Below are 26,569 nucleotides of genomic sequence, written 5' to 3'. Positions count from 1 at the left end.
ATTTTTAATACACTGTCTAGGTTTGTCATAGCTTTCCTTCCAAGGAGCAAATATCTTTTAATTTCATGGCTGCAGTCATCATCTTTAGTGATGCTGGAGCCCAAGAAAATAAAATATGTCTATATTTCCACATTTTCCCCATCTATTTGCCATGAAGTGATGGAACTGGATGCCATGATCTTTGTGTTTTGAATGTTGAGTTTCAAGCCAGCTTTTTGACTCTCCTGCTTCACCCTCATCAAGAGGCTCTTTAGTTCCTCTTTGTTTTCTGCCATTAGAGTGGTACCATCTTCATATCTGAGGTTGTTGATATTTCTCCAAGGATAGTTGTTGATATATTTAAATCTCTCTTCAGGCTCTGGGATCTTGAACTACCTTTGCATGTGCTAATTGCTCAGTCATGTCCAACTCTTTGCGACCCCACAGACTATATTGTTCTTTATTATGTTGGGTAATGGGAAGCTCTTTCACTTAATATAGTTGATAATCATCAACAACATTTCCTAGATTCTTAACAAAATTCTTTACATCATGAAGAGACTGAAGTGAAGTATGACGTGAAGTTGCTCAGTCGTGTCCGACTCTGTGTGACCCCGTGGACTGTAGCCTACCAGGCTCCTCTGTCCATGGAATTCTCTAGGCAAGAATACTGGAGTGGGTTGCCATGCCCTGCTCTAGGGGGTCTTCCTAACCCAGGGATTGAACCCAGGTCTCCTGCATTGCAGGTAGATTCTTTACCTTTAGAATCTAGAAATAATTCCTATATCTGAAGTCCCTCTGTCTGTAGCAAGAAGAAAAGGTGGGACTTAGAAGTAAGTAGTAGAGCAGGTGCCTGAAGTGACAAATGCTGGTGACTAACATATCTAAATGCTTACGAGATCCTTAAAGAATAAACTTTAAGAAATACCCTGAATCTTTGAGTAGGTGATTTTTTAAAGCGTGCAAAGTACAGGCAAAAAAAAATTACAATGTAAATAAGACATTTTCCCTCATTCATTAAATAAATATTTACTGAGTGCCTATTATAACACACTATTCTAAACACAAGATATATACTGCATTAAATAAAACTAGACAAAATTCTTACCTTATTTTCTTCTCAAAAGTTGAGAAGGTAAAATGAATTAAAAAATAAAATAGCAATTATAATTACCAAGTTAATACACTGTAAAATGTCATTATTTGAATTTTCACTACTAATTGCTAGCCAGAAAATAACTAAATTTTGTATTTCTGTTAGTATGGAAAAGAGTAAATTGAGAGGAAAAAATATAATTATGGCCATGGGATAAATATAAAATACTTAGGTTAGCCTTCCTCAAAAAAAAAAAAATCCTGGCAGTTTAGATCATCTGATTAATACTGCCTTACCAATAAAATATTAATGTTAAATTAACACACTATATCTGTATATAGATATATTTATATAAACATTGGAAATAATTGAATATAATACATTTAAAAATTATTTCCACAGCTATCTTTGCAGTGTTTTCCTTTTCTTATACTGTATAATTATTTAAAGTGGAGTCTGCATAATCTTCATGCTTGTGTGTTTTATAGCACTTGTCAACTACAAAAAGAGAGAAAAAGACTGATATGAATGGGATTTGTAAAATAAAATCATAAATAGACTATATATTAATAAAAACTTAGAATTTTCCAATTGTGGATAATAAAACAATCATGGCATAAAATATCAAATTGTATTTTAAGAAAATAATTGTAAAAGTAAGTGAGCTTAAAGATTCACCAAAGGTAAAGAGACAAGTAAAGAATGTTATGGGACATGATCAAGCTTAGACAGTTGTTTAGTAACATACAAACATGTAAAAAAGAAATCTAGTTCATCCTCAAATGTATAAAAACCATTCCTGAGCTAATGGCTAAAATAAAGATGTCAGGATGACTGAGTTTATTCTCACTAAGCATTGATTTATAATTCTTATAACCGGGGAGATTTTAGTTCATTTTGGGAAAAGTTGTTGGAAATGTGACTTTGAGGAGACTGAGCAAAGATGATGCTAAGGATGAAGATGATAATGACAATGAAGATGAGAACGACTGATTTATCACAGTTTAAAATTTTTCATCTTAGATAAATTCAAGGTCTCAGCCATATTTAATGAACATGACTATTCTGAGGGCTATATACATTTCCAAACGTGATTATTTCTATTATTTTTCTCTGCTTGTCAACAGCCTATTTTAAGAATCATTGGGTAAACCATTCACATTAGAGATGAAAGGTTAGATGAAGGAAATAGAGTAGCATTCCACAACAACTCCTCCAATTAAAAAAATTGAAAACAAAATTTTGCTACTATTATTATTACCATCACTAATTTATTACAGCAGGATCTGATAAGATCTCTGCATATCATGCTGGTTATTGTGTCTTACAAAATTTCAGGTTTTTAATATAGCACATTACCTGAAATTTTCATGGTCTTCTCCAGACCGGATACTTGCAGCTCGGTCATTGGGAAAGGCTATCAGTGCACCCTTTATTAACTCTTTATTTATCTTATGATTGTGAATGTGTGTCATGGTTGACTGAAGCATCGCAACAGGTGCATGGTCCTTGTACTGCACCAAGTCTTTCACCACAAACTGTCCCGTAGGATTACTGACCAAAGGGGATATACCTGTTAGAGAATTGAATATTAAGTTTAAACATTTTTTTTGAACTTCCATGAATTAACAATTACATTAGAGTGCTACTTCCAACTTAATCCTAAATCCCTAAGCAAATTCAGAAAATGAAAATAATTAATAAATGGATCTACATAAAACAATTTAGTAAAATAATGTATGCATAAGTGATAAAAATGCATGCAAAAACCTAAAACCTGATAACTTGAAGGATTAGGTTGGCCCACATGAAACTGAAATTTTTATAAAGAGAATTGAATAGCAGCAATTTCATATGGTTCAATGTATAAGAGATAACTGAGAATTAGTTGAAACAGTAGCAATCAGAAAATCTATGGAATAGTCAAAATGGTTTATATTATAGACTCAAAAAGTAGAAGAATAAAATATTAAAATTTTCAATAAATTTTATATACCACCAAACCAGTGCTAGTCAAAGTGAGATCTTCAAAATGGCAGCATCAGCATCTATTGGAAACATGCTGGAAATTCAAATATTTGGGCTCCAACAAAGATATGCTTAATAATCAATGATGGGATGTAAGACAGTGACATATTTTTACAGGCCCAGATGCATGCAAAAGTTTAGAAGCATTAGATTAGATCACATTTGATATACACAGCTAAACATTAATGTGTTAAGATAATCCTAGAGTAACCAAAAATAAACTAATAATTGATAAGTACCCCTGATAGCATACCAGGATTAACTTTCATCACAACTTTCTTGGTAGAAGGCTTGCAGACACTATTAAAATATAAATATATATAATGGAAAGGCTTCAGTGATGAAGACTGCAAATTTTCATCTGCCACTGAGCCAATAATCTCTATAAATTGCTTCACTTTAAAGACTCCAACTTGATGTGGAATGAATGAACATGTCACATTCTGAAAACAGAAGAAAAGTGATCAATTGCTATCGGCTGAATATTTGGGGCTTCCCTTGTGACTCAGCAGGTTAAAGAACCTGCCTGCAACGCAGGAGACTTGGGTTTGATCCCTGGGTAATACTTGCGAACCCCTAAAACTCATGTTTTGGGTTATTGTTCTTTTTTTTTTTTTTTTTTGCCATGTCACACAACATACATGATCTTAGTTCCACAACCAGGGACTGAACTCATGTCCCTGAAGTGGAAGTAAGGAGTCGTAACCACTGAACCACCAGGGAAGTTCTGAAACTCTTATGTTAAATTCTAATGCTCTACAAGATAGAATTAGGCAATTAAAGCCTGAGTGGGATTAGTGTCCTTATAAAAGAGGGTCCACAGAGCTCCTTAAGCCTTCCACCATGTGAGGATATCAGAAGAAGTCTGTGCCCAGGAAGAGGGCCCACATCTGACCATGTGAGCACTCCGATCTGGGATTTCCAGCCTCCAGAACGATTAGAAATAAATTTCAGTTGCTTATAAACTGTGCAGTCTATGGTATACTCTTATAGCAGCTGAAATGGATTAAGAAAACAGAAAACTGTTGGGATAAAATAAAAAGCAAATAAAAAATGTTGCTTACAAAATTTTAAGGCAAGCTAGTTTATTGATGGTGAAATGAAAGTCTTTAGAAACATCATATACAGCTCTGACAAATCTTTAAGATGCACATTATTAGAAAACTATCTAAGAAAAAAATTAAGATTAATGGCACTGAAATACTTCCAGAATGGCAGAATAAAGGCCTCCAAAAAGTTACTCCTTCACAAACAGAAAGAGAACACTGGGAAAATTGTCAAAATTAACTTCTCAGCTATTTGAAAATTACCTTAAATATTACACAATGAACACTTCAAAAGCTGAATGAATCAGGCTACAAAGTTTAGCCTCATTTGCCACATTCACTTTATCTCTTGCCAACCAACTTAACACTTCTTCAAGCATCTTGAAAACTTTTCGCAGGGAAAACACTTCCACAACCAGCAGGAGGCAGAAAATGCTTTCCAAGAGTTCGTCAAATTTCATAGCATGGATTTTTATGCTACAGGAATAAACAAACTTATTTCTCGTTGGCAAAATGTGTTGATCACAGTGGTTTCTATTTTGATTAATAAAGATGTATTTCAGCCTAGTTATAATGATTTAAAATTCATGGTCTGAAACCACAGTTACTTTTGTACCAACCTAAACCTAGATAGCATATTCAAAAGCAGAGACATTACTTTGCCAACAAAGGTCCGTCTAGTCAAGGCTATGGTTTTTCCTGTGGTCATGTATGGATGTGAGAGTTGGACTGTGAAGAAAGCTGAGCGCCGATGAATTGATGCTTTTGAACTGTGGTGTTGGAGAAGACTCTTGAGAGTCCCTTGGATTGCAAGGAGATCCAACCAGTCCATTCTAAAGGAGATCAGTCCTGGGTGTTCTTTGGAAGGAATGATGCTAAAGCTGAAACTCCAGTACTTTGGCCACCTCATGTGAAGTGTTGAATCATTGGAAAAGACCCTAATGCTGGGAGGGATTGGGGGCAGGAGGAGAAGGGGATGACCGAGGATGAGATGGCTGGATGGCATCACTGACTCAATGGACGTGAGTCTGAGTGAACTCCAGGAGTTGGTGATGGACAGTGAGGCCTGGTGTGCTGCAATTCATGGGGTTGCAAAGAGTTGGGCATGACTGATCGACTGAACTGAACTGAATAAATAGCAACTGTCCCTGAGGAAACACAACTGTTAGAGTTATGAAACAAAGACAGTAAGTCAACTATTATAAATATGTTCAAAAAACTGAAGAAAAACATGTCTAAAAACTTAAAGGCAGTATGAGAACATCTCACAAACTAGAGCATATCAATACAGAAATTGTTTAAAAGAACAAATAAAGATAAGAGAATGCAGGAAACTCACAAATACGTGGAAATTAAATAATACACTTCTAAGTAACCAATAGGTCAAAGAAGAAATTTCAAGAGAAATTAGAGAAAACTTTGAAATAAAGAAAAACTAAAACTCAACATACCAAAACTTATGGGATGCAGCAAAAGAAATGATTAGAAGTAAATTTATAGCAGTAAGCATCAATATTAAAAAAAGATAAAGGCCTTTCATCAATAACCTAACCTCCATCTTTGGAAATAGAAAAAAAGAAGAGCAAAAGGAAGTAAACAAAGCAAACAAAAGGAAAGGAATAACCATGAAACAGAGAACAGAAAGCAATGGAGAAAATCAACAAACCTGAAACTATGTCTTTGTAATGATTAATGATATTGAAAAAAACTTGAGCTAGACTCATCAAGCCAAAATCAACAACAGCAAAAACTCAATTTCTTAAAATCAGGAATAAAAGAAAGAATATCACTACTACTCTACATCAATAAAAAGGAGTATGACAGAATAATAAAACAATAAATAATCATGTGCCAACCAATTAGATAACCTAGATGACATGGACAAATCCTAAGACACAAACTTCTGAACATGGTTCTAGAAGAAACAGAAAATCTGAATAGCCATAAGATAACTAGAGGTTGAAACAGAAATCTGAAAATTTCTGACAAAGAGAAGTCCAGAATCAGATGGATTTGATGGTGACTTTTACTGGACATTTAAAGAATGAGAACCAATTCTTCACAAAGTATTCCAAAAATTAAAGATAACATTTTCTAACTCCTTCCATGATACCAGTTTCACTCTAATGTAAAAAGGCATTCAAGAAAACTACAGACCAATGTCCTTTATGAATGTATGTGCAAAACTTTACCAAATACTATCAAATTGAATTCAGTAACACACACAAGGAGAAGGTGATGGCACCCCACTCCAGTACTCTTGCCTGGAAAATCCTATGGATGGAGGAGCCTGGTGGGCTACAGTCCATGGGGTCGCAAAGAGTCGGACACGATTGAGCCACTTCCCTTTCACTTTTCACTTTCATGCGTTGGAGAAGGAAATGGCAACCCACTCCAGTGTTCTTGCCTGGAGAATCCCAGGGACAGGGGAGCCTGGTGGGCTGCCGTCTATGGGGCTGCACAGAGTCAGACATGACTGAAGTGACTTAGCAGCAGCAGCAGCAACACACACAAAGGATCAATCACCATGTCCAACTATGCACAACTTCTTTGCCATGAAACATCAGATATTTGGTCTTGAGAACAATTTTTTGGATAAGACTTCCAAAGCACAGGCAACAAAACTGAAAAATAGACAAGGCTACATCAAACTAAAAAGCTTTTCCACAGCAAAAGAAGCAGTCCACATAGTGAAGAAACATCCTACAGAATGGGAAAAAAATACTTGTGAACCATATATGTGATAAAGGGTTAATATGGAGAATATATAAGGAACACTTACAAATCAAAAGCAAACTAATAACCCAGTTAAAAAATGGGCAGAATGATATAGGATGCTTGGGGCTGGTGCACTGGGATGACCCAGAGGGATGGTACAGGGAGGGAGGTGGGAGGGGAGTTCAGGATGGGGAACACATGTACACCTGCGGCAGATTCATGTTGATGTATGGCAAAACCAATACACTATTGTAAAGTAATTATCCTACAATTAAAATAAATAAATTTATATTAAAAAATAAATTTAAAAAAAAGAAAAAGGAAAAAATGGGACCTAGAAAAGAATTTCTTAATATATTACTAGCAAAAATGTGAAAAGATGTATGTTTAGAGCTCTGGTTATATCAAAATGCTGAAAGCCACACAAATATCAAAAGAGATTAAATGAATAAAATATGGAACACTTTATAATGTAAAAAAAAAAAAAAACGGCAGAACACTTGAATACACATTTCTCCAAAGAAGACATATGAGTGGCAAAAGGTATATGAGAAGGTGCTCAACATCACTAATCATCAGGGAAATGCAAATCAAAACCTCAAAGAACTATTACATCCCACCTGTTGAAATGGTCATTTATAAAAAAAATCAGATAACAAAGGTTGCTGAGGTTATGAAGAAAAAGGAAACATTTTGGAGTTTGCTGTTGGTGGGGATGTAAACTGATAGAGCAATTAGACAGCAATTAGGAAAAATAGTATGAGGACATCTCAAAAAGATTAGAAATAGAACTACCATATGATCCAGGAATCCCCCTTCTAAGCATATATCCAAAGGAAATGATATCCGTATCTCCAAGAAATATCTGCTTTCCCATGTTCATTGCAGCATTATTTGCAATAGCCAAGAATCAAAAACAACCTCAATGTTCATCAATGAATGAATATAGAAGATGTAGTACACACACAGTGGAATGTCATTCGGCCTTAAAAAAGAAGGAAATACTGCCATTGCTGACAACATGGATGAACTCGAAGGACATTATTCTGAATGAAACAAGCCAGACACAGAAAGACAAATATTACATGAATTTTACATGTGAAATATATGTGAGTTTAAAATAGTCAAACTCTTGAGAGGACAGAGTAGAAGGGTGGCTGCCTGGGGCCGGCGGCAGTGGCGAGTGGGGGGTGGGCAGTGGTGGAAATAGGGAGATGTTGGTCAAAAGAGTACAAAGTTTCAGTTGCTCAAGATGAGTAAATTCTGGAGATCTAATGTACAGCATGATGACTATAGTGAACAATACTATACTGTTGACTACTATATTGATGACTAAAGGGAACAATACTATACCTGCAGTTTACAAAGAGGGTAAATCTTATATGTTCTCACCATAAAACAAGATTTAAAATTTGAGGTGATGAATATGTTAATTAGATTAACTGTGCTGATCATTTCACAATGTACACATTTATCAGAACAATTGGGCACCTTGCATGTATGCATGCTAAGTCACTCCAGTTGTCTCTGCGACTCTATGGACTGCAGCCCACCAGGCTTCTGCGTTCACGGGGTTTCTGTAGGCAAGAATACCGGAGCAGGTTGCCATGCCCTCTTCCAGCGGAGCTACCCAACCCATGTGCATCGTATTCCTATTTGTCAATTATACCTCAATAAAGCTGAGGACAAATAACATTGAGCATAAAACTAGGAATGTGTGGGGCAATTATAAACTGTATATTTACTGCTACATCCCTCAGAGCACCTTGATCTGTATTCAAAGTTTTAAAGTTCCCCCTTTGTTTTATTACACTTTGTTTCTATAGTAAAAACTACATACATAAGAAAACTTATCCATATAAAAACTTGCATATGAATGTTTATAACAGCATTCTTCACCCCAGCCAAAAGGTAGAAACAATTCAAATGGCCATCAACTGATGAATGGATAAACAAAAGGTAGTATAGTCATACCATGGGATATGATTTGGCCATAAAAAGCAATGGGGTACTGATACTTCAACATTGATGAATCTTGAAGATATTATGCTAAATCAAAGAAACCAGAAACAAGTCTACATACTATATGACTATATTTATATGACATGTCAAGAACAGGAAAAATTTATAGGAATAGATGAGATTAGTGATTACCAGGGGCTGAGGAATGGGGAACAGGGGGAGTGACCACTAAAGGACACTGTGTTTCTCTTTGGGGTGATGCGAACATTGTGAAATTACACAGTGCTAATAGTCATGCAATTCTGTGAATACACTAATTACCACTGAATTGTATACTTTAAGTGTATAAATTTTATGGTATGTGAATGATGCTTCAATAAAGTTGGTATTAAAGGAAAATAATTTTACCACACTTCCAAATACTTAGAGGCTAGTTGACCAGTCTGTGGAAGTCATAGTTCTCCAGTGTCCCCTACATTTCTTACATTCATTTTTCATTAATTTGAAACTTATAACTGCTCAAGAAATCTAGAAATGTAGAGGGCTGACCCAGGGATCAAACCCAGGTCTCTCACATTGCAGGCAGACGCTTTAACCTCTGAGCTACCAGGGAAGCCCCAAAAATTATGTTAGGAAATGAACTATCAGCTATGGGATTTTTTGAGTTTGAAAATTTTATATAGCATAGGGAGTTCCCAGGAGTCCCACTCAATGTGAAATTTCTAAATTGGTTTCAGAGATGTTCACAAGTATATATTCCTTTTTATGCCCAGAAGATTATATGCTGACCAAAATTTAAGTGGCAAATATACTTCAGGTCTGTCTTGCATTACAGAAATTAAAAACCTATGTGAACAGAAAAAAATTCACATAATATGAAAGGAAAGACCCTTTACTATACCCTCTTTAAATGTTCCTTTCTCAACAGTGATTCATTATCTTTTCACCCACATATTTATCAACTCTCACCCATGTATCTTCTCTAAACACTCAGATATGCCCTCTACACTCAAACTGAATTAACATATTCATATGGCGTCCACTTAAATTGTTGCCCATCCTATATATTTTCTCAACATAACCCCTAGGGACAGCCCATCCCTAATCAACTGTAACTAATTTTATTCCTACCATAAATTAAAAGCCTTCCCAGGTGGCTGCGCTTCGCTGGAACAGCTGTGAGGAGATACCCCATCCACAAGGGCAAAGGAGAAGCCCCAGCAAGATGGAAGGAGGGGTAAATTTGCATTTGGAATCAAACCCCATTCCTGCCAGAGACACTCAGAGGGCTCAAAACAAACCTTGTGTGCACCAGGACCCAGGGACCCCACAGAGACTGAGACAGAACTGTGTCTGAGCATCTCCTGTAGAAGTACGGGTCAGCAGTAGACTGCCACAGGGGCAGGAGCTCTGGGTGCAGCAGACTTGGGTATGGCATAAGCCTTCTTCAAGGAGGCCGCCATTAACCCCACCATAGAGCTACCAGAACTTACACAGGACTGGGAAATAAACTGGGAGGGCACAAAGAGAACCTTATGTGCAGCAGGACCCAGGGAAAGGACCAGTGATCCCAAAAGAGCCTGACCTAGACTTGCCTGTGAGTGTCCAGGAGTCTCTAGTGCAGGCATGGGTTGGCAGTAGCCTGCTGCAGGGATGGGGGCACTGAGTGTAGCAGTGCGTGCAGGGGACCTTTTGAAGGAGGTCACCGTTATCTTCATTACCTCCCACCATAGTTTGAAACTGAAACTGAAACTGAAGTCGCTCAGTCATATCCGACCTTTTGTGACCCCGTGGACTGTAGCCCACCAGGCTTCTCCGTCCATGGGATTCTCCAGGCAAGAACACTGGAGTGAGTTGCCATTTCCTTCTCCAGAGGATCTTCCCAACCCAGGGATCAAACCCAGGTCTCCCACATTGCGGGCAGACCCAGGGATCGAACCCAGGTCTTCCCCCAGGTAAACAGCAGGGAGGAAACACAGTTCCACCCATCAACAGAAAATTGGATTAAAAATTTACTGAGCATGGCCCCGCCCATCAGAACAAGACTCAGTTTCCACCTCAGTCAGTCTCTCCCATTAGGAAGCTTCCATAAGTCTCTTATCCTTCTCCATCAGAGGGCAGATAGACTGAAAACCACAATCACAGAAAACTAACCAATATAATCACATGGACCACAGCCTTATCTAACTCAATGAAACTATGAGCCATGCCATGTAGGGCCACCCAAGATGGACGAATCATGGTAGAAAGTTCTGAAAAAATGTGGTCCACTGGAGAAGGGAATGGCAAACCACTTCAGTATTCTTCCCTTGAGAACTCCATGAGCAGTATGAAAATGCAAAAAGATAGGACACTGATAGATGAACTCCCCAGGTTGCTAGGTACCCAATATGCTACTGGATATCAGTGGAGAAATAACTCCAGAAAGAATAAAGCTGCTGCTGCTGTTAAGTCACTTCAGTCGTGTCTGACTCTGTGCGACCCCACAGACAAGAGCCCACCAGGCTCCGCTGTCCATGGGATTTTCCAGGCAAGAGTACTGGAGTGGGGTGCCATTGCCTTCTCTGAGAAAGAATGAAGAAACCAAGCCAAAGCAAACAACACCAGTTGTGGATGTGACTGGTGATGGAAGCAAGGTCCGAAGCTGTAAAGAGCAATATTGCATAGGAACCTGGAATGTCAGGTCCATGAATCAAAGCAAATTGAAAGTGGTCAAACAGGAGATGGCAACAGTGAACGTCAACATTTTAGGAATCAGCGAACTAAAATGGACTGGAATGGGTGAATTTAACTCAGATGACCATTATATCTACTACTATGTGCAAGAATCCCTTAGAAGAAATGGAGTAGCCATCATAGTAAACAAGAGTCTGAACTCAGCACTTGGATGCAATCCCAAAAATGACATAATGATCTCTGTTGGTCTCCAAGGCAAACCATTCAATATCAAGGTAATCCAAGTCTATACCCCAACCACTAATGCTGAAAAAGCTGAAGTTGAATGGTTCTACGAAGACCAACAAGACCTTCTAGAACTAACACCCAAAAAAGATGTCCTTTTCATTGTAGGGGACTGGAATGCAAAAGTAGGAAGTCAAGAAACAACTGGAGTAACAGGCAAATTTGGCCTTGGAGTACAGAATGAAGCAGAGCAAAGGCTAATAGAGTTTTGCCAAGATAACGCACTGGTCATAGCAAACACCCTCTTCCAACAACACAAGAGAAGACTCTACATATGGACATCACCAGATGGTCAACACCAAAATCAGACTGATTATCTTCTTTGCAGCCAAAGGTGGAGAAGCTCTATACGGTCAGCAAAAAGAAGACCAGGAGCAGACTGTGGCTTAGATCATGAACTCCTTATTGCCACATTCAGACTTAAATTGAAGAAACTAGGGAAAACCACTAGACCATTCAGGTATGACCTAATTCAAATCCCTTACGATTATACAGTAGAAGTCAGAAATCAGGAGACACGGATCAAGACCATCCCAAGAAAAAGAAATGCAAAAAAGAAAAATGGCTGTCTGAGGAGGCCTTACAAATAGCTGTGAAAAGATGAGAAGCCAAAAGCAAAGGAGAAAAGACAAGATATACCCATTTGAATGCAGAGTTCCAAAGAATAGCAAGGAGAGATAAGAAAGCCTTCCTCAGTGATCAATGCAAAGAAATAGAGGAAAACAATAGAATGGGAAAGACTAGAGATCTCTTCAAGAAAATTAGAGATACCAAGGGAACATTTCATGCAAAGATGGGCTCAATAACGGACAGAAATGGTATGGACCTAACAGAACCAGAAGATATTAAGAAGAGGTGGCAAGAATACAGAGTAACTATCCAAAAAAGATCTTCATAAGCCAGATAAGCACAATGGCGTAATCATTCTCCTAGAGCCAGATATCCTGGAATGAGAAGACAAGTGGGCCTTAGGAAGTATCACTATGAACAAAGCTAGTGGAGATGATGGAATTCCAGTTGAGCTATTTCAAATCCTGAAAGATGATGCTATGAAAGTGCTGCACTCAATATGCCAGCAAATTTGGAAAATGTAGCAATGGCCACAGGACTGAAAAAGGTCAGTTTTCATTCCAATTCCAAAGAAAGGAAATGCCAAAGAATGCTCAAACTACTATACAACTGCACTCATCTCACACGTTAGTAAAGTAATGCTCAAAATTCTCCAAGCCAGGCTTCAGCAATATGTGAACTGTGAATTTCCAGATGTTTAAGCTGGTTTTAGAAATGGCAGAGGAACCAGAGCTCAAATTGCAACATCTGTTGGATCATCAAAAAAGCAAGAGAGTTCCAGAAAATCATCTATTTCTGCTTTATTGACTATGCCAAAGCCCTGGACTGTGTGGATCACCACAAACTGGGAAATTCTTCAAGAGATGGGAATACCAGACCACCTGACCTGCCTCTTGAGAAATATGTATGCAGGTCAGGAAGCAACAGTTAGAACTGGACATGGAACAACAGACTGGTCCAAATAGGAAAAGGAGTATGTCAAGGCTATATATTGTCACCCTCCTTATTTAACTTATATGCAGAGTACATCATGAGAAATGCTTGGCTAGATGAAGCACAAGCTGGAATCAAGATTGCCAGGAGAAATATCAATAACCTCAGATATGCAGATGACACCACCCTTATGGCAGAAAGTGAAGAACTAAAGAGCCTCTTGATGAAAGTCAAAGAGGAGAGTAAAAAAGTTGGCTTAAAGCTCAACATTCAGAAAACTAAGATCATGGCATCCAGTCCCATCACTTCATGGCAAATCGATGGGGAAACAGCGGAAACAGTGGCAGCCATTTGGGGGGGGGGGGCTCCAAAATCACTGCAGATGGTAACTGTAGCCATTAAATCAAAAGACGTTTACTCCTTGGAAGAAAAGTGATGACCAAACTACACAGCATATTAAAAAGCAAAGACATTACTTTGCCAACTAAGGTCCGTCTAGTCAAGGCTATGGTTTTTCCAGTAGTCATGTATAGATGTGAGAGCTGGACTATAAAGCATACTGAGTGTGGAAAAATTGATGTTTTTGAACTGTGGTATTGAAGACTCTTGAGAGTCCCTTGTACTGCAAGGGGATCCAACCAGTCCATCCTAAAGGAAATCAATCCTGAATATTCATTAGAAGGGATGAGGTTGAAGCTGAAACTGCAATACTTTGGCCACCTGATGCAAAGAGCTAACTCATTTGAAAAGACCCTGATGCTGTGAAAGATTGAGGGCAGGAGGAGAAGCGGATGGCAGAGGATGAGATGGTTGGATGGCATCACCGACTTGATGGACATGAGTTTCAGAAAACTCCCGGTGTTGGTGATGGACAGAGAAGCCTGGCATCCTGCAGTCCTTGAGGTTGCAGAGAGTCAGACACTACTGAAGTGACTTACACACACACACATACACACAAATTTAAATATAGCCAATTACTACCATTTCCCTCTATATATTTCATGCTGTAATATTTCTCTTGTTTCCTGGGTACTTGGCCCATTTGTAAGATAATGCTAATCAAAATTGAATTTGGATGCCATGATAAGTTCTGAAACATCTTATTTCAACTAGCAAAAGTAAAGTATCAAAAGGATGTAGGACATATCCTTCCACATTATATATTCACCAGAGCCTTTATTTTCTTTGGGCTATTATTTTCTATCTTTTCTAAAACACTGCTATTTTTAAATCTTTTACTCATTTTGTTCCTCTCACTACAGTCTTTCTCAACTTCCATCTCCATTCTCTCTTTCTCGTGTAAAGCACTTCTATAGGAAAGTGATAATTGGTCTTTCAGCTTCAAACTCTTTAACACTTGGAGCTGGCTGCTAAGAGAAATTGACCAGATTCCTGTGATCCTTGCCAATTTCTCTGATCAGAGAAAATCAGCTATGTTTTGAAAGATATGCAGGTTACTGGAGAAAATGAATTATGCTGGTAAGGTCAAGAGACAGACTAAAGGAAGTGTATGTGCTGTGCTGTGCTTAGTCTAAGAAGCCATTAAAAAGAAAATGTTTAAAAAAAAAAGAAAGAAAATGTTTTACATAAGGTGGTTAGCATGTGTTATTCTCTGAAGACTAATTAGCTCTATTGAAAATGGGGGGAGGGAGTGTCATTCTAATGAAGCAGGAAGAGTTACACATATGAACTGCATGTATTTAAACATGTATACAATAGCTGTTGATTGCCACTGGGAGAAAGCTTCCATCAATAACTTTATGAACCATACCACTATGCATTGGAGGAAAGATGATAAGGTAAGAACCCGAGGTGAAACAAACCACTCCTGTCTAATGGTGTTTAGAACAAGACTCAGCAAACTTCTTCTGTTAATTACCAGACAGTAACTATTTAGGCTTTATGAACCATACCACTCACAACCATTTAATCTGCCCTTGTAGCATGAAAGAAGCTATAGACAATAGGCAACAAATAAGAGCGACTACATTCCAATAACAGTTTACTTAAAACAAAACAAACAAAAAAACAAGTGGCAGAGGATTTGGGAAAAGAACTGAGTAGTGAGAAAAAGCAAACCCGACATCCACAAGCTGTCCTTAGTGCTCACAGGTACGTCTTGGCGTTCAACTTCTGTGCTCTGCACCGATACCTCTACAAGGCCTCCGCCAATTAAGCATTTCGTTTTCAATTTTAAAATTCAACTCAACCTTCACGGTCTGGCTCATACGTTGCCATCTTGGCAGACCTTTCTATCTGGCTGGAGGTTCTATATCACCTTGTTACAGATCTGTTTGAAGACATTTGGCATTCTTCTTGAACCCTACCTGTTTGTGTGTATGTCTTAAGCTTCCGTAATGCATTAAAAAATTTCTTACCCAGCAGAGCGCTGGAGGGAAGAAGGCGGCATCCCAGGTTCAATCCCCCGGGCTGTTCCAGGCCAGGCATTGAGCGGTGCGGGCTGGGTCCGCGCAGGGCTCCCGCCGCTACCGTGCGACCCTGTGGGTCCACTCATCGCCCGGGGCTCATGGCCAGAGCTGGGGCGCATCTACTGCCCACGCAGCCGCAGCCAGCTGGACCCAAACCGCTGACGTCAGGGAGCAGCCCCGATACACCGCCCACCTGGATGGGCCGCAGGTGGCGACCTGGCAGTGGCGGCCGGATGCATCCCTGCTGCGCCACCCGGAGGTACTCTACGACTCAATCCTGAACTACCAGCACCAGTGCCAAGACTTCTCCCTGCACTCAGCTGATGACTGCGAGCCTCCTGACACCAGCCTCGACCCCCCACCCCTCACTGTGCCCCTGATGCACGTGCCCATGACCGGCAGTTGCAGGGCACTTTCCACAGCAGCCTCTTAAGAGCTGGCCTGGGAGGATGCATCCCTCAGCAAGTCCTCAGACTAGTGCCTGCTTTCCCCCTACCGCCTCACCTCACAGGAGCGCATAGACCTGGGCCTCTTGGTGGCAAAACTGCCGCCACCACCTCTCTCCTGGCACTGGGGCCAGAAACCAGGCTGCAGCCTCTGCACATGGCACTAGACTTCCACTTCCCGCACATGTGTGCACCCAAGCTTGGCCAACCATCCTCAGCTCTTGGGATGGGGAAGAGGGCCTGGTTCCCATTGCCGTTTCACCATTTGCTGCTATCAGCAGCCGCTGGCTCAGAGGCTTCCTGCCTCTGGTCCCTGGGTTCCACTGCCCTAGACACGGGTTCCAGGACCATGCCTGGATCCACCCTCGTGAGAGAGGGTCAAAGCTCCGTGCTGGATATTTAAGTTTAGGGGTCAACATCCTGGGCACATAAATAAATACTCTCTCAGGAAAAAAAAAAAAATCCATAGAAGAAGTAACTGTTTTGCACTTCTTTGCTTTCTCTACAGTGGTTTTTTTTTTTTTTTTTTTTTTGGCACATGAAAGGCACGTAAGAAATAATTACGAATATTGTACAGGTACCGATACAAACCGATACAGGCTTCTCTGGTGGCTCAGACAGTAAAGCGTCTGCCTGCAATGCGGGAGACCTGGGTTCGATCCCTGGGTTGGGAAGATCCCCTGGAGAAGAAAATGGCAATCCACTCCTGCACTCTTGCCTGGAAAATCCCATGGATGGAGGAGCCTGATAGGCTACAGTCCGTGGGGTCACAAAGAGTCGGACACAACTGAGTGACTTCACTTTCACTTTCACTAATACAAAAGTATTCATAACTAGACCACAAAAGAGATTAAATTTCTAAACACTGGTACAACAAATGTAGGTTTAATCCTCTGCCTGGCTTTTTAGTCAACCTTAAACTATTTAAAGCATATGAAACATAGAATGATAATCTTACCTGCATACATCCTTCATCAATCTTGCCCTTTTGAGGATCAATTTTAAAATGTGCAATTTTTTTAAAGTGGTACATCAGAGGAAGGGATTTGGATCGATTTTGCATAACACAATGAATCTCTGAATGTCCACCCATGAAACAAGGTGCAAAATTAAGAATCCTTCCAGGATCAAACTGTAGTAAGACTGGAAGTCCTGAGCCTGTCAGGGCTAATTCCACTTTGTGAAATGAGTCACCTGTAAAAGCAATAATAGTTTGTTAATATTAAAAGTGTTTTGGGAACCCAGAATATATTTGCTCAGTCGAAACAGTGTCATCTGAAAGACTTGATGAGACATGGGTATCTAATTCAATCTTTCATTCAACAAAGTTACTGAATGCCTTCTCAGTGTTGGTATTTTTCTTGACCTTGGGAGTACAGTAGTGAATAAAACAGGCGATGTCCTTGCTCTCATGGATTTTACATTCTAGTGAAGTGACACTGACAATAAAATAAATAGGTAAAGTAATGTGAGACAGAGTACAACGTCTTGGGGCTGCTCATTTATATGGGGAACTCCAAAAACAATTGATAGGGAGATGTGAGCAAAGATATAAAGGACCCTGGAAGAAAATCATGGGAAAAAAAAATTTTTTTAAGTGTATTCTAAATACAGAAAACAGCAAATACAAAGACTCTAACATAGGAATGACTTGGCATGCTCAAAAAAAACAAAAGGGGGGGGAACCCTCAGGAATGAAGTATGGCTGCAGAAGAGTAGTAGAAGAATGGTAAGAAAAGATCCGACATAAGATATACTTTTGACAGTAGAGATAACAAAATTTGCTGACTGATTGCAGTAGAATTGGAGGTTGAACACAATAAATGATGACGCTAAGGTTTTTGACATAAGCAACTGAAGTGATGGAATGAAATGGAATGAAGTGATGGAAGAAATGAAGTCATTTCTTGAGGCAGGAAAGACTTCAGGAGGGACAGGCTATGGGGAACCAATAGTTCTTTTTGGACATGTTAATTTTGAGACATCTGGTAGAAATCCAAGTGGAAATGTCTTATTAGGTCACTTATTGTATTTGTCAGCTTAGAGTGAAGATGAAGGAGGAAGGACTGGGGTTTTCAGGGAAGAAGAGAAGCTGGGTGAATACTAATCTCAGATCAGGAGAAAGGGAAGGAGTGGAGGAATGTAGTAGTAATGGCAAATACCAGGACTCAGTTGGGATTAATGGTTTTGTGCTTTTCACTGGCCCAATTAGCTTCTGAGGTGCAGCCCTGGAGTAGGCTGAGAGTTGAACTGAATCAGATTAGAGGGTTTCCACTCAGTCACAGTGGGAGTTGAGCCAAGAGGTTTACATACACTTGGGAGAAAGTGATTAAAATTATGAACAATGGAATATAAGCTGAGCAACAATGTAAATATGAAGTTTTGGAGATACAGTACTAGAAAAGAAGGTAGTCACTATGAAATGAGGGCTCTGATTGAGTGAAAGAATAGTTTTTCAGAGAAAGTATTACAACTAGAATCCCCAAAACAGGGTTTATATTTCTTCACTCATGCTCTTACTAGCCAATCCAAGATTCTAAGGCAAACCTAGCATCTCTATCTCTAGCCATTAAAAACTAGATTAACTTGAAAGCCTAGAACAAATGTTCTGTCTATGATCAGCAGACAGAGCTCAGTATCACCAACTATGGCATAAATAGTAACAGAGCAATCAATTTCTGCCCTAGGAACACTGTTCAACTCTGCTCAATGACAGCACTCATACCAACATGCAAGTCTTCTAGACTCTTATCTTGCCATGGTCATCTTTCTGGATTTCATCTCTCATCTGCCTATATTTTTATTTTCTCTTTGATCTTTCTTGCTAAACTGAACTTCAGCTCCATTTTCCTCACTGCAATTCATCCAACATTACCTGAAATGTACAGAGTCCACTGCATTTTTACATGTGACCTATGAAGCACATGCACTTATGAATATTCTATAACAAGATACTGCATCCTATCTTTTGATACTAGAACTTTAGGTCTTATTCTTTGACTGTTACTTTATGTAGATTCTAAGAGAGCTAAAGGTTTGGTAAAGATGAAATAGATCATTTGTTCCCATATTAATCTCTAAGAGAAAATCTAGGCTTACGAAGAAAAGAAACAAGGTTGCTTTGTTTTTATTTTATTTAACTCTACATCACCATGTTTATCTACTGTCCTCTTAAAATAACTAAGTCATTTAACTTTTAAATTGGAAAATTATTATATAAATGATTCTGAGGATGACTTTTATCAATGTTCCACAGAAGACATGTTAAGGTCTCTCGAATGTTTCCATTTTCATTCTAATCAATAATTATACATTTCATTAAATTGCCTCTACATATATTGCTGTCTAAACTTTTAAAGAATTTAAACAGCTATATATTTGATGATAATGTTCATTTCATACTTACTTTTGATGATTTGATTATCATCTCTCAAAAACCCATCTTTACTTCCTACAGACTCAAATCTCAAATAAACAGCATAGTCTTGCCTATGTGAAGGATCATTCTTTTGACCATCAATGATTAGCCTGTGAAAAAATTACAATCAATTATTTCTAAAGCAAAGATGACACATTTTATTAATCTCTCAAAAGGGAATATCAACCCAATACCTAAATCTACACAGATGGAATTCAGCAATAAAAAGATAACTGTGATCCATTTCCCAAAATTACCACACAAGATACTGAGACTTGCAAAAGAAGGCCACACTCATATATGTGAAGTCAAAAAGACTGAGTTCATGATGATATTTGCAAGATAAGTGGGATTCAAATATACTAAGTTGTCAAACTCTTGCCTCCAATGTCACTTTCTGTGTAAAGGATTTTCTTTCCAGGCTAACTTCATTGCTAACTAAGGTCTCTGTTCAAGTCTCTATAGTGGTCCTTCCTACCCCCAGGTGTAACTGCGAATCTCTGGTACATATCTGTGTCCTCCCATGAACTAAGCATATATTTCTAACCACATTCTTGTTAGAGGAGAAAAGGCAATTTGGAGAATAGGAATTGGTAACAGCCAAATATTGGCAGAGGAGAAAAGCAAAGGAAAGATGAGAAGAAAGGAAATAGGACCAAAGACACAGATGGGTTATATCACAGGCTTATGCCCTGACAAACTTTACTTGCCTTACCTGCTGCTTCTGCTGCTGCTAAGTCACTTGTCATGTCCGACTCTGTGCAACCCCATAGATGGCAGCCCATCAGGCTCCCCTGTCCCTGGGATTCTCCAGGCAAGACCACTGGAGTGGGATGCCATTTCCTTCTCCAATGCATGAAAGTGAAAAGTGAAAGTGAAGTCGCTCAGTCATGTCGAACTCTTCGTGACCCCATGGACTGCAGCCTACCAGGCTCCTCCATCCATGGCATTTTCCAGGCAAGAGTACTGGAGTGGGGTGCCATTGCCTTCTCCATTGCCTTACCTAGAGCTCAGCTTTTTAGCACTGGATACACAAATATATACACAAAAGGTTGATGTGAAATATTACATAGGAATTCAAACAGCATATCGAGAATACCTTTAAGACTACAAATCATATTTATTTCTGAGTTTATGCTACACTCTCAAATAAAATGAACATATTGCCGTGAAAAGAACATTTAGAATTTCAAAGATCGTGTATTAAACAGAATCTCACAGACTCACCAAAGAAATTTCCTGCATGAAGGGATGATTAATAAGGCAATTATAGATTGTACAAATAGAACAATTACTTGATTTATTACCCTCCTTAAATTAAACCACAACTCAGTCTTCATCAGACAATTGGTATCACCAAGTGACCCAGCTGCCACAGAGAGAAATACATTAAACATTGCCTTCTTACAAAGGTCAACATACTGACAACTGGATCAGTTATTATCATACATTACAACCTCTCAAGTGTACCTGAAATTGCTACTGTATATTTAAAACAGTATTGCCAATTATATTTTCAAACTAAATAACCAAACCAAGCACAGGGAAAACTACACATTGGCAAAAGTCCTAAATTTTGTATGAATTTCTGCAACCAAGTGTGGTTGATCCCAGCAGTACTAAAGGCTTAATATTTCTGATACTCAGTCTAAGTATTTGGCCCTGGCAGGAGCCCTGCATCCTCTTTGAAGGCATCTACAACAAATTCCATGCTCCTAGCCACTGCGTGACTATTTCTGGAAGGACAATACGGTCTTGGTCGAACAGACTGGTCTGTGGCCACAATTCAAAGCAACCCCAAACTTTCACCATCTCATTTCCACAAGGTCTGGAGAGATTTTTAATTTAAAATAAAGTGTTTACTTTGGCCACCTCATGCGAAGAGTTGACTCATTGAAAAAGACCCTGATGCTGAGAGGGATTGGGGGCAGGAGGAGAAGGGGACGACAGAGGATGAGATGGCTGGATGGCATCACTGATTTGATGGACGTGAATCTGGGTGAACTCCGGGAGTTGGTGATGGACAGGGAGGCCTGGCGTGCTGCAATTCATGGGGTCGCAAAGAGTCAGACACAACTGAGAGACTGAACTGAACTGAACTGAAAGTCTTTACAAACATTTTTAAATATTGGAAATAATGTTAACCGTGTTAGAAATATTTAAAACCATAATAAGAAAAATCCAATTTGTGTCTTCTGCCAAGTTTTACTATTAAAATAAATCTGATGAATGTACCATTAATATACTTTCCATTAATCAATAACACCATAATGAAATTAATTTTTGCTTACTTTGGGCTGAAACAAAATGTAATTAAACTCTTTTGATAAGGTAGTAACCTCCCTTCATTAGGAACACAGGAGATAATTGTGGTAATATCTATGCTCTTTATTTTCCTTAAGTAGGTGAGATTATTTAAAGCAACATCTGTTCTTTGTTTAATATTTGTACCCTGTAATATAAAATCAGAAATAAAAGAGTATTAAGGCAAACATATAAAAAGTATTTTAAAATGTGGTCATAAAATAATTATTGAAATTCCAGAGGCTAGATATAGAGAAAATGTATGTCTTTAAATTAACATACATAAATTTGATCAAGGCACCTCATAAAACTTAAAGAACTATTGAAAAATTGATAAGAACATACACCCCCACAATTAGCCACTAAGATATATTAATACCCATCAGTTTATTTCAGATATAGATTACTTCAAGGTCAGCTTGATTTATTAAACTTTTTGAGGTCACCCTTGGAAACACGTGAAACGAAATCATATCTTCACGTTAAAACATTTTTAGAGTAATTAAACAGCTTGTTGGTTATTAGTAAGTTCAAAACAATCTGTTTCAAAACATAATACCTGATCTTCCTCCGTTCCATTATTTACTTACCAATTCTTCTCCAATGGAATCATCTTGCATTATGGCTACCCAGTTTACAGGTTCTGGGCTATTATTGTACAGAAGTGCACGTTCAATCTTTGACGTTCCAAAGAAAACAGAGCCAAAACTTATGCATTCCAACTTTTTATCATTATTTATGTTTAACAGTTCAATAATCTGCTCAACCACATGAGCTCTGATATTCAAGAATATGTCTGGACGATCTTGCAAACTCACTCTACAAGATAATGAATAATACGTATATATTTTAACTAGAATTCTATACACTTTCTCCTAAATGTTTATATAAACAGAAATTTTATAAAATCACATTATAATTAAAATTCGAAGACCTAAGAGAAGTTCCTTTCATGTATGTGACAGAGACTGTCATCTCCTTCTGTCTGAACCTGCAGAGTAGAATGGCATATGTGCAACCTAATTTATTGTCTCCAGGAAACAACAAAGATGGAAAATAACTGCATGAATTGACCTAAAAAAAATTATGGATATTTCCATTTCTCCAATTATTCTGTAAATACTAGAGTTAGATAGGAAGATTTATATGGCCACCTCTAGTTCTAGAATTCTGAGATTCTTTTCTAATCATCCCATTTCCACAAGGCCACTCACCAACTTCATCTTTATCCTAATAACCCAATTCTCTATGAAGCAAAGTATCTTGGCAAAACTCCACTTATTTGCTGAAATGAATATCTCCCCTCATAAAACTTCATTTTTCAGACTAATCTGAATTTACTGTTGAAACTTCCTTTACTTTACATTTATCCCTCTCTGGCATAAATGCAATCCTTTTGAATCTTGCCCCATCAGATAGCACAAATCAATGACCAAACCACAACCATCACCAAAGTCCTTAACTTACACTCTATCTCTGTCACATTGGGCATGGTTAATATCATCTCTTTACACATCTCCCCTCACTTAGCTTTCTTGACACCATACTTCATGGTTTTCCTTCAACTTATTTACACTCTACTTTTTATTCTCCTAAGACTTGGGTATTTTGTAAATTCCATGAATAATGCTGTTTCTCTCCTACTCTTTTATACTCTACTCTCTTTCTCAAAGTTATTTTTAACACTTCATGCTTCATCTACAACTTATGAACTGACAACTCTCAAAGCAATATACCTAAACCAAATTTTTTTATGGGACACAATATAAATAAATCTAATAGGCTCCAAAGGATTCTGCAAAGCAAATCAATTCCAACATTACAACTGGAATCAAGATCTTCTACCACAGACCTGAACTTCCTCTTACTTTGTCTTTCTATAACCAGTTACTAAATATAGTCAAATCTACCTCCGTAACATACCTCCATTCTGCACACTTCTCTCCATATTCCCAATCTGTACCTTAGCTGAGGCCTTCATTATTTCTCTTCTGCCTTACTATTATAGTTGCTAGTCAGACTATCCACTCCACATCTGTGCTCCTTGATTTTGTACACTGCTATTAATGTGAGCTTTCTAAAATGAAAACTAATTAAGGCACCCCATCCTAAAACTTTCCTGAGATTCCACGGCCTTTACAATAAAACCTAAGTTTGTATCAGGGCTCACAACTATTTCTCAAACATTTGTTTTTGAACTGTGGCCTTCAGTGAGAAATGCATTTTACACTGCAATGCAAAATACACACACACACAGACACACACACACATGAAACAACTTTTACAAAATGCCATTTGAACTTAGTATGTGAGATGCATTCTGATGTTTTCTATTTCATTGTTTTAATACTAGTGGTGACTCATTATACTGACTGCATATCCTGCTAATGAACTGAGAAGTACAGCAAAAAAAAAAAAAAAGCTTTCCTATAAGGTCCTTAACTGGACCCTGCACCATTCTGTTTTTCTGGTTTCATCACTCCTCACCTCCATCTCTTTGCCTCAGATCTCAAGATGTGTAACACTGTCTATTAACCTCTAGGAAGTCATCTTCTATTTGCTCTGCCTGAAATCATTCCTCTAACCTACTCCCATCACCAACATCCACCTCTCCTACACACACACACACACACACACACACACACACACACACACACACACACTCAGCCCAAATCACACCATTGCTCTTTGCTGGCCAATTTCTACTCAACAACAGGTGTTTCGTTCAACTACTATCTCCTTAGTGGAGCTCTTTCTTCATCCATTCCCTCACGCCCACAAAATTCAAACTGAGCTCCTACTAGGTGTACCCATATGCCATTCTCCAGTTCTTCACATTTTTTCAGTCTCCAGTACTTGGCAAACAGCAGATACTCAATGAATGAATGCTGACTCAAAGAACAAAGAAGCTAACATACATTCAAAAACAACAGGCATATATGAAAAGAGAAACAGGAAACTATCAAGCACTACTAGAATTAAGAACCATAGTATACACTCACTTTGCCAATTCATTTACAACCATGGGCTGGTCTGCACAGAAATCCACTTTAATAACCACTGATGACTTGGGCTGCACAACACCACTGGCTGGAAAAATGACAATGGGTAGTTGGCCCTGGTATTCTATTTTAAAGATTCCTAAGGAGAATGAGAGCAGATGGTTTACATTTGGATCCTTTTAATGTTAACATTCACTCACTTAGTAGGGGACAGACACACATTACAGAGTATGTGGTCTACTGTGGACCAAGAATCACACCTTTGATTGTAAGTCCAGTCTCTAGGGTCATCCAATAAATTTGAGCCTGGTGTTAAGACTCAACCCTCACCAACAGCTAAAATATACTGTCTGCTTACTTTGCTCAGACACTCATGCTAAGAGCTATGCATATGTTATTCTACTTAGTCCTCAAAATGAAATCTATGATACAGGCTCAAGCATTACCTCCATTTTATAAATAAGGAAATAGATACTTAGATAGGTCAAGTTACTTGTCCAAAAATACACAATTATTATGATAGATTAGATGATCAACTCCAATTCTTCAATCTTCTCTGCATGCTTACTGTTACACTCCCATGGATTAAGTATGTTTTCCTACCCCTTGACTGGGCCTGATCATGTGATTCACTTTGGCCAATAGCATGGAGCTAGAAGTGACATGTCAGCTCCAACCTCAAATGTTCTCCTACTCTCCTACCACTGAAAATGTTTCTTTTGAGAAACTGCTGTCCCTTTGGCCTATGCCCCATAAAGAGCAAATGTGGAGCAGAGAGAGCCACCCAACTGACTCACAGACCTGCAGTGAGTAACAGATCAGCCTGGCTGCCTCAACCTGAAGCAGAGTCACCCAGTTTAGTCAAGTTCCTGCTAATCTGCATAAAAGAATTAGTCCAACTGTTTGCAACCCCATGGCGTGTAGACTGCCAGGGTCTTCTGTCCATGGAGTTCTCCAGGCAAGAATATTGCTTTTTTAAGCTACAGAATTATGGTATGGCTCCTTCCACATCAATAGTTGACTACTAACAGCTAATAACTAATAGAGCTGGGATTTTCACCTGGATGTTTCTGACCACAGGGCTTATACTTATAGCCACCACTACTACTCATTATTTTTTCTGTCATTATGTAGTTAATGTAGTTCATAGAGGAAAAGGGTGAAAGGAATGAATTTCTAGAATAAAAAAGCATATGAGAAGAAGGGCACAAATATTTTTTATTCTGAAAGCAGAAATGGTCCATAGTTTATGGTAATGTCTGGTGCCTATATTAGAGCATGCAGTCTATATCAGATACTATCTCCTTTTCATCTCTGTAGTCCTGGCACCCCACACAGTGCCTAGCACCAAGCAGTGGTCAAAATGTCCAACAGATGGGAAGTGGCCAGTCATGAGTGTCTTTGATATCACTATACAATATTAACACAAATAAGCATGCTGCCCACATAAACAACTTTGAAGATTCCTAACTTACCAGTTTTAAATCACATTTGATGACATTTTCCAAAATTATTCATTTAACTTAGGAGAATGAAAATATTAGCATAATAAAAGTATTGAAAATATAAGAAGATAATAAAACTTTAAGTCCAGAAATGACCTGATGAAAAACGGTAAACAAACTCACAGTAACAAAATGCGTTAATCCAATCATTTTTAGACACATGGTAAGGACA

The 26,569-nt window shown here is 38.5% G+C and overlaps 1 protein-coding gene across 1 annotated transcript in view; it reads right to left on the bottom strand.

The window, feature by feature from the left end:
- CFAP47 (cilia and flagella associated protein 47) overlaps positions 1 to 26,569 on the bottom strand; it is a 507,952-nt gene that overhangs the window by 468,328 nt on the left and 13,055 nt on the right. The window contains exons 4-10 of the mRNA XM_070291173.1: positions 24,893 to 25,031; positions 22,481 to 22,709; positions 21,878 to 22,038; positions 19,575 to 19,696; positions 17,127 to 17,362; positions 3,357 to 3,546; positions 2,435 to 2,648 (exon numbers count right to left, since the gene is read on the bottom strand). Coding sequence (XP_070147274.1) covers positions 2,435 to 2,648; positions 3,357 to 3,546; positions 17,127 to 17,362; positions 19,575 to 19,696; positions 21,878 to 22,038; positions 22,481 to 22,709; positions 24,893 to 25,031 — 1,291 coding nt within the window. The remainder of the gene's footprint in view (positions 1 to 2,434; positions 2,649 to 3,356; positions 3,547 to 17,126; positions 17,363 to 19,574; positions 19,697 to 21,877; positions 22,039 to 22,480; positions 22,710 to 24,892; positions 25,032 to 26,569) is intronic.

This window comes from Ovis canadensis, chromosome X, assembly GCF_042477335.2.
Source record: "Ovis canadensis isolate MfBH-ARS-UI-01 breed Bighorn chromosome X, ARS-UI_OviCan_v2, whole genome shotgun sequence".
Classification (NCBI taxonomy): Eukaryota; Metazoa; Chordata; class Mammalia; order Artiodactyla; family Bovidae; genus Ovis; species Ovis canadensis.
Note: the sequence above shows the minus strand (reverse complement) of the source record. Positions and strands in the feature narration are given on the sequence as shown.